We start from the raw sequence: 14,292 nt of genomic DNA, 5'->3' as shown, positions 1-14,292 counted from the left end.
TCCTGCCAAAGCAAATTCCTTGTCTGTGCTAACTTTCATGGCGAATAAATCCCTTTCTGATTCTGCTTTCTGATTCTGGTCTGGTGCCTCCAGGTCACAGCAGAAAATGTCTCTGAGGGAAAGAGAGTTTCTAGAAGATTCCCTGATTCTGAAGCTCCGCTCACCTCCGACCCCAACGTGACCAACACTCTGCAATCACAGGAGGCCTCAGGCCTCCACTCATTCATCACCACACCAAATCTCTTCCAAACATCCTTATAATCGATGCTGTTCTGATACCAGTTTGAGGATGTGAGTGTGTTCAGATATGTTTGACATGGCCAGCCTGCAGGCTAAGAACAGCAGGAAACACTGAGCAGAGCTCTCCAATGTCAACAAACACTCGGGGCAACAACACACATGTCCACCTGTACCTGCTAAACACACCTGTATAACACACCTGTACCTGCTACAAACACACCTGTATAACACACCTGTATAACACACCTGTATAACACATCTGTATAACACACCTGTATAACACACCTGTATAACACACCTGTATAACACACCTGCATAACACACCTGTATAACACACCTGTATAACACACTTATATAACACACCTGCATAACACGCCTGCATAACACACCTGTATAACACACCTGTATAACACACTTATATAACACACCTGCATAACACGCCTGCATAACACACCTGTATACCTGAGTCCACACTATATTGCCGAATGATATCGTTGGGATCATTTTCACACACAAAAAAATGTGATCAGAAAAAAGATCCCTTCTGCAAATGAAAACAACATTAACCAAAAGTATGTCCAGTGGTCTGAACCCCAGCTACGATGCTAGTGGTTAACATTATTTACGGAGATAGAGCAGTGTGGTGGAACATGACGGTATGAGCTCAACGGACACTATTCACTTGGTCTTTGAAAAGCAAACCTACCGTAGGGAATCTGACATCGTTTTGGGAAGATTGGGCTAGGAACTTTTGGAAGCTAAAGTTGTTGTCACGCGGCCACACACTCGCCACATTATGTGAGTGTAAGCAGACTTTTGCGTGCGTGTGCATCGCGTGTGAGACAATATGCTATACATTATGTGCGTGTTCGCGCCCGCGTGGTGGGGCTGCCCTCTAATCTGCCAGCCCACTGGCTGTGTATGAAGTGTCGCTGATTCGCCAGACTATTACGTCTCCAGGTTGGTTTCCCGTCCCTCGTTCTGCACAGCTCATCTGGTGCAGGAGATGAAGGGAGAGATCAGACCCTTGTCCACCGGGGACGGGAGTCTGTGGCCAGACCGAGACTTTGTGAATCCCGCAGATGAGTGAGGAGCGTGTAAAGAGCCCGTTTAGCACCAGAGTACAAAGTATCCGTGGTTTTACGTGAGGATATAATCGAGGCCTATGCTGTACTGTGACGTATACAGGGAACTGAGATGGTGAATTTCCCTCCTCAGTTGGACACTGCTGCTGCATTTTTTTGTGTTGATACGAAACATTAGATTAAAGGTTTGACTGTAGGTTTTATTTTTCTTTAATCTAAAAGTTAATCAATTGAAAATGCGTTTCAATCAATACAACACCAAAAGGAATTGTTAGAGCAGAGAAGAATAAAAGTTTTGTAAATAAATAAACTAATGATATCTTGGTGTTGTTATGCCCTGTCAGGTTGCCTCCTGTTCAGAAGGTTGTCACACCTTTACTTTTTTTGCAATGTTGCAACAGAGATGATTGAACGAAGCAAAACAATGTTGCGTGCTGAAGCGTTCCAACGTGACACTCAAATAATTAATAATATTATAAGAGGCATCGCAGTTCATCATTTTAAAATGATCTGCATGTCATATTAACGCAATGTTAGGCACTTCCCCCCCTGGGCTCAGTCCCCTGGTACCCACCTGCTAGGGATGTTGCTCATGGAAACATCAGTTACTAATGACACTGTGTACTGTGGCAGCGTACATAGAGGGGTGTAGCTGCAGCCCAGAGCTAAAGAGTTCTGCAGTTTAAGAGCTCGCAACCTCAACCTAACCCCACATGGTGCTGCCAAAACCATACATGGAGGTAGAATGCAGAGATGGGAAGTAACAAAGTAACAAAGTACAAATACTTAATTACTGGACTTAAGTAGATTGTTCTGGCATCAATAAATTTACTTCACTTATTTATTTTTCTGAAAAAGTTTTGCATTTTTTGCATCTGTACTTTCTACTTCTTACATTTTAAAACCAGGCTTGTAAGTTTAGTTTCTGTATTTAATGGCATCATCAATATATTATATCTTATCATTCATTCTTTAATTTCCTGGCTTACATTGTTATTGCGTTGCTATAACACTGTTATGATGTTGCTATAACACTATTATTACACTGTTCTTACACTGTAGCAGAGATGGGACCTAACTGTACAGACATTTTTCAGAAGTTTTCAGCACAACTTTTTACTTTAAAAAACTTTTTTTAACTCAAACATCTGTACCTCTATTCATTATCATTTTCAAACTAGGCTCGCCTATTACTTATAATGTAAATTGTGTATTTTTGTACTAACGTATTAATTTGATGTGAGGTCCAACTGGAGTGTCAGTAGCTTACTTCTACTTAAGTGAAGGGTGAGGGTACTTTTGCAGAAAACTTGTTTCCCTATTTTTTGTGTTTTTGTAGGCCTAAATGTAACCTAAAATGTGTGTACGGTTCAATACTCCAACGACAACGTGACATAACTAACGCCCTGGGAAGCCAAGTGGAAAACCAAACAAACAAATGTGAAAAACAAACACTGTGAAATCCTAACTAGCCCGGAGGCTGAAGGGGTTAATAAACCTCTTTATCTTGACATCAGTTATCTAGTTTGATCTGCTTCCTGTCAACTCGAACGCGCTTAGTCACTCTGCTGGAGATAATGGAGCAGCGGAGTGATCCATCAGCCTCTGCAGGCATGCAGGAGCGAAAACCTGCTATTGTATCTCAGATTGGCCACATATTTATGTTTGTCTGTGTGTGTGTGTGTGTGTGTGTATGTGTGTGTGTGTGTGTGTGTGTGTGTGTGTGTGTGTGTGTGTGTGTGTGTGAAAGAGAGAGAGAGGGAGGGAGAGAGAGAGGTTGCGTATGTTTGTGCAAAAGAGTTAGGAGACCAAACGTATCTATATATCGTGTCCGTGCACGCTGACAGACTAGTAGTTAAATTGAAGGTTAACCAGGCACCCTTTCTGTCTGAGCACGTGAGAATATTCACACAGCCGCATCATCAACGTCAAGTTCCTGCTTCTGTTTTTATTCCGCCCAGAAGATGGCGACACACTCCGTGTCTTATGACCGCTGCTGTTCTTACACATTCTGATGGCCGCAATCTTCTCTTTTCACAGAAATATAAAAATCTGGATTAGGGTTGTAGATCACATGCATATGTAGGCTGTTTTATTTGTAAAACCCTTCAAATCATAATACCTAATTTTCATTTGATAAGTGGTCTCATCGATCAAAATGTTGTTCTGCCCCAATTATGAAGCTAGGTGGCGCTGCAACACCGCGGCAGATTCCCAGTTTAGTTGCCCAAGACTCTTCGGTCCAATCAATTTCTCAGGTGGACTGGAGGTGGACTGTTGGTGGTCTATCTATCAATTAAAAAATGCTTTTCATTTATTTTACATATCGATCAAATTGTTTCGAATGGGTCCCTCCATCAACCGTTGTTTGTACGGCCTCCTTTGTAACACCTTTGAGGACATACGGTCAAGGTTGTCACGGGTGAAAGGTTGCCAAACTGATAATTCCACCGTAACGGCAACAACGAAATGGCATAACAATGACCCAGTGTGACTAACCGGCTCCGCCTGCACCGGTTGTGCAAACGGGTGTGAAGGCAGGCATACAATACTGTGTACGGGGCACGCGGACTTCAGTTCTACCAGCAGGTGCATGGATATTTGAAATTAAACAGCAATGCAACCTTACTGTTTGATCATTTAAATCATACATCCGTGCCTAGTGGAAATAAGACCTTTTACACTCATTGTGTTTGTTGTGCTTTTGGGTGAGGGAGAGAGAGACGTGGGGCGAGATGTACAAACTGTCTAAGGTTGAAGAAGATTCATAGTCTAGATCTGTGTTTTGTTTAGTCTTATAGATAAAAATGTGTACAGTAACAGTTAGGCCTACTAAAAAACATATCAGCTGTTTGATAAAAATGACTGCACATATACACATACTGTAGTAGGCCTAAATATCTATCAGATCTAAAACCCTAACAATTCTAAAAAATTTCATACAACACTTCATACATTACAGAATCATCTGATAAGCAAGAATGCGAAGAAGACAGTGACAAATGGGCCTGTTTGGATCAGTCTGACGACTGTTTATTTGTCGATTTAGGTTACAGGCTGCAGCGCTCCAGTGGGCAAATGCTCACGTTTAACAACCCACCAACGGACTTATGAGTTTAAATGTTTTGGTGATAAAATATTTAAATGCAACTGACCAAATGTGGTGTCCCGTATACTTTTTACAGGCTGTGTCGGGAACGGTTCTTTCTGAACACGATACTGTGTGATCGGTGTGTGAGGATGCTGTTCTGTCACCGGCCGCTGAGTGGCGATGCATCTGACATATCAACGTGAGAATCCGGTTCAACATTATTGCAGACGCTCCGCCGCCTTCCGTGCAATAAAGTGGAGTGAGATATGGAAGGCGCCAGGTGAGCAATAGACAGAGCAATTGAGATACTTTGTGTCATGTTTACCCCTCTGCCATAGCGCCATAGTCGCTACTTATTAACCGTACAATATACACATAAAGATATGACGTTGATAACCCCATGACTGGGTGCAGTGGAGAGGGCAATTTAGTTATTTTACATACTTTACTGTTCACGTTGGCTCCGACATAAACAATCAGTCAATAGGCTACTCAGCACGCACCATAACAGCGTGCACGAGGCCAGATGCACGCCCTGTGTCCGGTGAGGATCTCAAGGCTGAGAGGATCGCTGCTTCTTATCTTAACAGGATTTCTTTAGTCTTTGAACATACTTTCAACGGGTGCTTGAGGCCCGTATTTCCGTGCGGAGAATGTGAGGGAGAGATGGGTAAGCGCTGTACCACGGCGAGGCAAAGACTTGCGTTGACACATGAGAGTTGCAGCAATGGTATCATTACAGGCTAAACTATCCATTATGTTTCCACAGACCCGCCACATGAAAACACAATCTGACAAATGGAAACGTATGAGGACTGCATTTCAATATTTTATTGAAACTTTCAAGAACACGTCGTTGATGTTGTAAACTAGACAAAATCAAATACAACATAACCCAATGACAACTTTAGAAACACAAAAGAAACCTTCATATTTTTATAAGATGCGCACTTCTACTATCAGGCTGCAATGTATTTTTTTTTTACAGAAAATTCGTCAATTTTGTCACACTTACACGAAAGTTTTTTTTTATTATTCTCAAAGAAAAATGATTCATCAACATTTTCAAGCCATTGGTGCAGTGTGCTGTTGCTTTCATTCATTTGAACAGGAGCACGTGAACACACGAAGACAACAGGTAAAATACAATGGCACGTGAGTGTTTGCTAAAAGAGCTTCTCTGAGCATGAGGGGGGGGGGGGGGGGAGTTTCGGGGGAATCCATATTCAAGGAGATATAAAATGCAGATGACAAAACAAGGATATTAACCCACAGACTATCTTTACACAGGTATATCGACAATAAATTAAGGACAAATCCCTAAAAACAAACTACTCCGTTTTATTTACACGCAATATCAATATGAAATAATTACATAAATATTTTATATATCACTATTTACATTTATAATCAATATTACCTTTCAGTTTTATTTCAGATTCCCTTTGCCCTTTTGAACGCGTTGATTTCGGCATGCGAGTTGGGCAGTTGCCATCATAGAAGCGTACAACGTCGGCTGCGTCTGGTCGACTTTAAACAAGTGCCAGCATTTGGATCCAAAATGTGTGGATTCATTCTTAATTTTTTAATACAAGAAACGAGTTGATTAGAATCTGTTTTTTTAAATTTTATTTTTTGGGAACATTTGAGTTTAGACCTAAGTAATGTTAATTTTTTTTCTTCACAATTTGAAGTTGACGCTGGACTGGCTTCAACAAGGGGGTGAGCGTGAACTGTAAAACCTAGTCCTGCACGAGACACCGGTCTGTAGGCTGCAGGCTGTCATGCAGTCACCAGCTTAGGAGCAGGATAATAGCCTATGCGCCTCAAATGGTCTAGTTATGTCATTAATAGGCCTACATCAAAACGCAGCAGTGTTTCTAACATCATGGGAAGTGTGTTCAAATAGCTTTACAAATTCGGAGTGCACGTGAACTCAAACCAATTTCGTTACCTCAGCAACTCGACATTTGTAACACATTTAGACACAGCAGCAATGTTTCTTAGATCTGTGAAATCTCATCCATGCCAAACTTTCAGTTTCAATACTTGTACGGTATTCAAAGAACAGGATAATTCAAAGTGTTTAGTTTAAATTAACAAAAAAAGAGAAACATATATATCAGATGTGTATTTAACCAAAGTGCATTTTCAAAAATCGAAACTGTTCAAATATGTCCGTTTTTTCTAAACCCGCATTCTCTAGAACGGTGTCGTCATACCGAGTCCTTATCGCCCCCGTGATCAATATCATCACAACAACAAACAGCAAAAAAATGAAAGTGGTGAAAGTCTACGGGGACACGCTTCGCGCGCTGTCCTGTTTGGAATCGAGTCCGCTGACCAGACGCTGGATACTCTGCAGCTCGTTACTGGCGTCTTTCTCAGAGCAAGTTTTTGGGGAAATTGAGGAGATGGTGGACGAGCGACTGGTCACTTCCGAGGTTGAGTCCAGGGTGGCCGAGACGGGACTGGTGGCCATGCCGTCCCCCTTCAACTCTGCGCCTCCGCCGGCCATGGACGGGATGGCGGTGGTTAGCAAGGTGCTGTCCGGGACGCTCATGGGGATGGAGTACGGGCTGTACCTGAGGCGCGGCCGCACCGCGTTCAGGAACGGGTGTCGGTGGACGGAGGAGGAGGCTGCTGAGGACGCGGCAGCGGCCGCCGCCATGTAGGTGTAAGGATACGGGAACAGACTCCCGAACGGAGACATGGCAAGGCCCTGCGGAGAGAAAAATGGGGATATGAATATTAATATAATATGATCGTTTCATATTCTCCATGTTTATACAAACACGTCTGTTTTTGATCCCCTTGCGTTTAGACCCCTAGCGCGCGGAACTGAGAGGAATTGAGGTCATGCTTCGCGTGAGTGAGCAATAAGATTCTAGACACGTGATCTAATTCATACAATGGTGGAATTTTATCGTCGGAGATGGTGACTTGCATAAATACTATGGCGCTACATGTAAACTGTACAGCTCACTTTAGGGTGTAACAACGAGGCCTATATATTGACCTATTTATGTCCTTCTCCAACTATCGTGGACCTCTGCCTCGCGCTGAAGGAAACAAGGGAAATGTTTCCGAGAGTGTAATTGACAGAACAATCTGTTTTCAGTGAAACGGGATATCCTGTTTTTATACATCTTTGCAAAGAGTTAATGAATTCTTTATGCAAATAAAAATTCTTTGTGTATGATGCTGCTCATTAAACACAGAAAATAGTACTTCAGATCCGTCGTCGTTAACACGTCTCTTGTGAAAGTGGAGGGGAAAAAGCCAGTCTGTTCTGTATTAACAAATACGCTGTTTTCCCTCCCCGAACCAGTGGACCATTTGAAACATTTTGCAACAGTTCCTTTTAAAACAACTTAATGAGTTGACATCAACGCTGACGGTGACTAGGTGGCCTGTCTCCGGATGAACACAAACAACTGCCTCAAGTTATGTTCATAATCCTACACCAAGTGAAACGTGGTGGCCTACATGAAACGGGCCTGGATATAGTAACAATCTCTTGAGGAGAACTTCACCGCTGTTTCCACTATCATAACGTGTCAGAACAAAGAAAAGAATAAAGAAATGAAGCTCTGAGATATATCTTGTCCCTTATAATGCATCTTACATATTTCTATATATAAATATGTATTTCTGATCTGAACAATTTCATGTGTTCACCAAATGCTGGACACCAGAAGTCCTGCATGTGTACGCACCCACAGGGTTCAGTGAGCCGGTCGGCTGTGATATCTTTACAGCACACGTCTAACATATGTTAACAAGTTTAGTGCTGCAGCACTGGAACTGGTTTTACCTGTGATGCCAACACGTGCTGCTGCAAGTGGAAGGGCAGGCCTGTCCCTGCCAGGCTCTGGGAGGGCGGGGCCATGCTGCTGTCCAGGGCTCCCACGCCGGCAGACGACACCGCAGCCAGCAGGGGCCCCATCCCTGCCGCCATGTTGGAGAAGGCTCCGCCCATGTTGAACTGGCCGGGGTGCAGGAGGAAGGGGTGCGCGCCCCCCAAGTGGTTGAAAAACTGCTGTCCCGCCAAACCCGGGGGAAATCCAAAGTTGTGCATGTGGTTCAGGTGTGCGCTGCTATCAGTCTGTACGGTCAGGGGCATGAAACTGTCCTTGACGAGGGGCCGACACTCCTCTGGTTTGGGGGGGTCCTGGGTGGGGCTCTTCAGGTCGTCCCCGGAGCGGGTGGTGCTGGAGATGGTGGTGACGGGGCTGTGCCGAGAGTCTGCCTGGCTCCTCTCTGTCCTGGAGCTTCCATCTCTCCCCCGGGCGCTGGGCTCTCTGCTCCCGAGCGTATGCTCCTTAAATGGGCTTGCCTCCAGCTCTTTCCCCTCGTCCGTGGTGGTGGAGATCTTACTGGAGTCCGGTCGGTCCTTCAGGTTTCCATCCTTGCTCTCGTCGCTGTCCTCATCGCTCTCACAGAAGTCTGAAGAGGGAAATAACACATGGTAAGACATGAAAGGAGAGAGGAGTAGGCTCTGTCCCCCTCTGATGACCTCACACACGCCTGTCCCCCCCTGATGACCTCACACACACTGAGGGTTTAGGAGGCTGTGCTCTTCTAAAAACGGACTCTTAAATATTCAAGACTACAAGGGGCCAAAATGTGGAGATATTAATTTACAGCTGGACATGATTAGTGTAACTAGTAACACGTAAACAAGCAGTTTTCACCCAGGGTGTGTCAGCCGCTGGAGTCTGTATGAGCATGATGCATCACACCTACACACTGTATCCTATAGAAGGATCACTGTGTTCTGTCATTATTTCTGTTGAATAGATAACAATTTTCTTAATCATGTATAATTAACTTTCATTGTGAAAATGTAGACTCCACACAGCTTATTTTTAATTAGCAGCAATGAACACATTGATTCCCTGGATGTAGGATATTTTATGTAGTGATTATGTTAACTTGACTAAAGCTTAACTAAAGGTGAGTGGTCAACTAGCTATAACGGGTATTGCAGAAATGGGCTATCAATATTCATGATGTAGGCGACTTAAATCAAATGCCTGATCGTTGACAGAAATGAATTTAAGGCCAAATTCCACGCAGCAAATCCTCTTCTATTCGCTACACAAGGGCCTACTAGCCCAAGCTAGTTTTGACTCTGTGAAGGCTGTCGTATATTTTCAAGCGGTTATGGTGGGCTTGACATACCTTTGAGGTTAGGAGGCCCCACGGTAGACACCGCGGGAGACGCGGCCTGGCCGAAGCACTTGAACGGAGTCTGCTCCCCCGAGGAGTCGTCGGAAGTCCCATGCTCCTTCTTCTGTTGCTCCTCGTATGAGCGGATGGACTGCAGCGCCAGCTGTTTCCTAGGGAGCGCGCAGATTATTACTATTTGCTTTCAGCCATGTGTCAAAAACCTGACCTGAAAAGCTTGATAAGTTACGTAAAAGTTACACGTCGAGAAACTTCAGACAGATGATAAGTGTACTTCGGAAATGAGAAAATGTAATCTATAAAGTGAAATGTAAATATTTTTTTCATCTGTGAACGGTCAGAATAGAAACTTCACTAGGCCAGCTCCAAGTCCTTCTGCCAACTCAAATGTAATATGACCTGCAGTCTACAGACTATTTTAAATAAAAGGTTAACTTTTTTCTCGAAAAAAAGACCACTCTAATAGCTATTGCAGTCGTGCTGTTTTCTGGAATTCACCAAGATCACGGTCAGCCGTCTCTATTAAATCTAATACAGAAATCGTTAAAGTTTTGTTGCGCTGTTAAGAATAGTTCACTTGTCCTTCTCACCTCTTCTCTCGTCTTCCATTGCCCGTGTCACGGAATCCTTTTGCAAACGGATTGTGGTCAATTTTCAATTGAGTTATCTGAAATGAATACGATAAAATTGTAAATACTCCAGACATTTAGTAAAGAATAAAAACATGATGGGAATTTCCAAATATTTCAACACCGTTTACCGTCCACAGAGTAAATGAATAATGTCATTCATTTTTAGGCATTCCCTTACACACACATTCACACGCACAATCGCACACAGACGTACACAAAAATTATATCTGACATCAGTATTCAACGCACAGTGTATCAACCCTCCAGAACTATCAAATGACCCCCCCCCCATCTGACTCGCGGCCCCCCTACACCCCTCCTTATACACATTTTAGATTTTGGCAGGATTGACAGTATTTCTCAGCCCACGTGCTGCCAAACGATTACAGCTTTATTGTGACTTGACCCAAGTAGCCATAGGTAACACTTCCGGTTCTCCCGTGCATCAAAGAAGCAACAGACGCTCTTTTGATGAACGCACACGTGGATTAAATGTTAGCACTGAGACACTTTCATGTACATTTATTTAAGTTTAGTTTAATATTCTGTCCGCACTCTCCCTTTCCGTTTTATCTTTTCCCCTCTCTCTCTTATTCACACTCACACACACACACATATTATCTGGGTGGTTGCCAAATCCAGTCCCTAATTATAACTATAATTCAGCAACCTATATACTGCAAACATTCCTCAGAATTTAACGTCGCAGGGGCTCATACCCAAGACAGAAATGAGACTGTAGGACTACCGTTTTAAGGATCAAACTATGAGGTCTTTCATATCTGAAAGACGACTAAATGAAGCGCCGTCTACATTATGAAAACTGAACGCAGAGTAGCCTACAGTTACAATCCAAAACAGCCTACACGCTAACACAACAAGCGCCGCTTTGCTCTTACCTTGTCATTTTGATATGCAGTCACTGCAATGAAATCGGTTTCAGGGAAAACGTAAGTCCTGAACGTACTGTACGGGAGTTTAAGAATGTCGTTGGCTCGCACGATGTGAAACCTGGGCTGGTATTTATGCATGGAATTCAGGATAGTCTGAAACGGAAAACGGTTCTGAATTTAAAAAATATACATGATCACACATTGATTCATGCTTTATTAAATGTTTTGTCGAAATTGCACCACATGGCCTAGTAGGCTACTTTGTAATGACATTCTCAAAGGTCTCACAAATGTAATGTTTTTGCTCAACTTTAATTTCTCAATTTTAATCAGTTAACTGTAACATTTGCTCCAAACTTATGGCAAACATTTGATTTGTAAATATGATCAAATACAATATTAATTTATCTAATTATTTTCCTAAACAGAAATCTCTCAGAAATGCAGCACCACCCCAGAAATAACAGTAATACAATATTAATATTAAAACTAACTACTGATACACACATTGAAAATTACATTAATATCATGCAAATAGGCCTATTGATAAGCATGCGAATAAGGAAAAAAACATACATTAGATGAACTTACAAATCCGTGCTTGTCGGAGATGTTATTCGTTAGTTTGAGTTTGTGAAAATTGACGACTTTTGACATCCACTGTTCGCCGGTAGCCGGGCTGTCTGGGTGAATGTACATCCTCTTGGGCATCTCGGGGTCCGCCTTCCCAGCCACCATCCAGCGCGAGTTGTGAAATTTATACCTGCAGTCGTCGGCTGCAACAATATCCATCAAAAGAATGTACTTTGCCTTCTTGTCCAAGCCTGTGCATCTCACTTTGAACGGTGGGAACATTCGCCTGTAAAAATGAATAGAAACATCAGTCAAGCACTGCATCACAGCGAGATCTGCTCCACCACGCAAAGGGAGCAGCCATCTTTGCAACGCCACAGTGCTGGTGACGAAAAGACTGTAGAAATGTTGTTAAGTATCATATTGGCTTTAAATACACCATAACCAGGCCACTAAGTATATCAATCTGCATGTGCAATATGCTAGTACAAACTCGTACACTCTGAAAAATACATAGCTCTTAATTAACCCAACACACACACACACACACAGACAGTGTATAACATGCACCGAGCAAAATAAGAGTTAATTCTAGGCTAGGTTGCAATGCAAATATGAGCTTCGCAGCAACAAACTGTATTGATAAAAATACATAATTTGTTTACATTACATTAAGCTATATTAACACCACTAAAACAAGATTATTATTACGACTTTTAGTTCACCTAAAGACAGGTTTTAAGTGCCGGGACTGAACTTTTTTTGACGGTTTCTGTACTGCGAAGTTCTTGGAAGTGCAAGGAGTTTAACGCTAATCACTACGTGCCGTTTTTGTTGCCAACGGTAAAATGTAACAACCGCACCGGTTGTATATTTTATAGTCTGGGTTTGGTTTAATTGTATCTTGTAGAGATTACATCAGAATGCAATGTGGCCTTATAAAGATTAGTTCGATAGGACTGCATCTTGCTTTCAGTGATATGTATATTTACATGAATTACTTACAACAAGTATAGCAATGAGGTCGATAAAAACCAAAAATAAATGTTGGTCTGGTTTTGCTGAGGTCTGATTCCGCGTAACCATCCATAAATCAATCCGCACGTGTGGAATGTCAGTATAGGAGATTCAAACGCAAAGCGGTGAAACACCACACGAACCAAGGACGAGTTTATCATATTATTAGATTAGCCAACGAACGATGATCTTACCTTCCAGATTTAGTGATGACCATCTCCGTGCCTCGCTTGTGGAAGAGCTCCCAGAGCTCCTTGGCTTCCAGGTGAACTTTGGGGTCGTCTTCCACCTCCTCCTCCGGCTCCAGGCTCTTCAGAGGCCTGAGATGCGCGGCGGCTGCGTGGTGACCCAGAGAGGAGAAGTGGAGGCCGGTTTCAGCGGCGCCCATCAGCTGGTCCATGATCGGCTTCCCCAGGGCGCCCGGGAGAGACAGGGAGCCGTTGGGAGGCATAGCCAGGGCCGGGAAAAAAGGAGGCTGGTGCCCCAGCATTGCGCTCATGGCAAATTCCGGACCCCGGTGAGGTAAAAACGGATGGTATGCCATACTCGTTCCTTGTATGACTGGATCTCGCATCAGGAAGCTCATCCAAAGCCAGGTACAAAATGTTGTTATTAAAATAAATATGGTATAGTTGGACAATGTAATCTACTATATGCGCAAAGTCTGTCACAACTTATTGGAAAAATCCACAGTCAACAACGGGTATCGACCAGTTGGGAAGAATTCTCTTACTGTCGCTCACGTGCGAAATCTAACCAAGTGTCTGCGAAAAGAAATGAAAAAATGTGCTCCATTAATCTTCTGGAGTGTTGAGATACAGATTTTCAAAAGAGATTGACGCGCGTCGAACACTTTTTTTTTCTTTTTTTGGGTGGCGTTTTGCAAACAATTTTCGGATTAAAACCAAGAATGGTGAGTCACTGATTTCAGTCGGTCTCCGCGTTCTTCTCTTGCTGCCGTTTACTAAATAGGCATTCCTGCTAAAATTCACTCAAGGCTCGCTGGCTTCGGTCCTCACGCAGAAGCGACGTGTTGAAATATTTCGATAGCGCGGAATAATTCCTCTGTCTTTACTTGTTCCAGACATGCACCCTCACACGCACGCACACACTGTCTTCCTCTCTCTTTCACGCACACACACATTTCAGTAAAGACGTATGCGGAGAAAGGAGTCTGTTGACGGCGGAGAGGTGGTAAGGTCCCAGCACCAAGATATTCCTAGCGCTTCTGTGCCCCATAGGCTTCAAGCTTCATGGATGTGTTGCATGTTAGGAGACGCAGGGCGCTGTTGATTGGCTCTTTGACGCTTTCGGACCAATTGTGTGGCTTCGTAGGCGTGGTTTTAACAGGTCGGGTGGAGGGGACAGTCTTCAGACTTATAAAAAGGTGTTTGGAAACTCAAACAGTGCCGTGAACCACCACTGCCTCAGTCAATGTTGTGTGAATATGTCAACATCATTAGACGCACGATCGGTCGGTCGGTCTACGGGATCCCGTGAAGGAAAAGTAGCCCGTCTCACGATTGCTTTGTCCGCCAGAAATGTCTGTTTCTGCGGCGGAGTTGGTC

At 43.4% G+C, this 14,292-nt stretch overlaps 1 protein-coding gene across 2 annotated transcripts; it reads right to left on the bottom strand.

Annotated features, from left to right (window-relative positions):
• Window positions 1-5,237: 5,237 nt before the first annotated feature.
• On the bottom strand, window positions 5,238-13,989 carry tbx3a (T-box transcription factor 3a). 2 transcript variants are annotated; one of them, XM_047017001.1, is made up of 7 exons: window positions 12,919-13,989; window positions 11,711-11,993; window positions 11,141-11,287; window positions 10,200-10,276; window positions 9,604-9,761; window positions 8,234-8,865; window positions 5,238-7,138 (listed from the first exon to the last, which is right to left on the bottom strand). In XM_047017001.1, the coding sequence occupies exons 1-7, from the start codon at window positions 13,308-13,310 to the stop codon at window positions 6,710-6,712; spliced, it is 2,118 nt and encodes a 705-aa protein (XP_046872957.1). In that variant the 5' UTR covers window positions 13,311-13,989; the 3' UTR covers window positions 5,238-6,709. The 2 variants fall into 2 exon arrangements, with proteins under 2 accessions (XP_046872957.1, XP_046872958.1); XM_047017002.1 differs by having other exon boundaries at window positions 11,726-11,993.
• Between the last annotated feature and the right edge of the window lie 303 nt (window positions 13,990-14,292).

This window comes from Hypomesus transpacificus, unplaced genomic scaffold, assembly GCF_021917145.1.
Source record: "Hypomesus transpacificus isolate Combined female unplaced genomic scaffold, fHypTra1 scaffold_449, whole genome shotgun sequence".
Classification (NCBI taxonomy): Eukaryota; Metazoa; Chordata; class Actinopteri; order Osmeriformes; family Osmeridae; genus Hypomesus; species Hypomesus transpacificus.
This window is presented reverse-complemented; position numbering and strand designations above follow the sequence as displayed.

Excerpts from the sequence above, each read along its gene's own strand:
- tbx3a (XM_047017001.1), bottom strand. The coding sequence starts at position 13,310 with ATGAGCTTCCTGATGCGAGATCCAGTCATACAAGGAACGAGTATGGCA. Across the intron at positions 11,994-12,918 it reads GTCATCACTAAATCTGGAAG|GCGAATGTTCCCACCGTTCA; the intron begins GTAAGATCATCG and ends TCATTTTTACAG. Across the intron at positions 8,866-9,603 it reads GGGGCCTCCTAACCTCAAAG|ACTTCTGTGAGAGCGATGAG; the intron begins GTATGTCAAGCC and ends TTCCCTCTTCAG.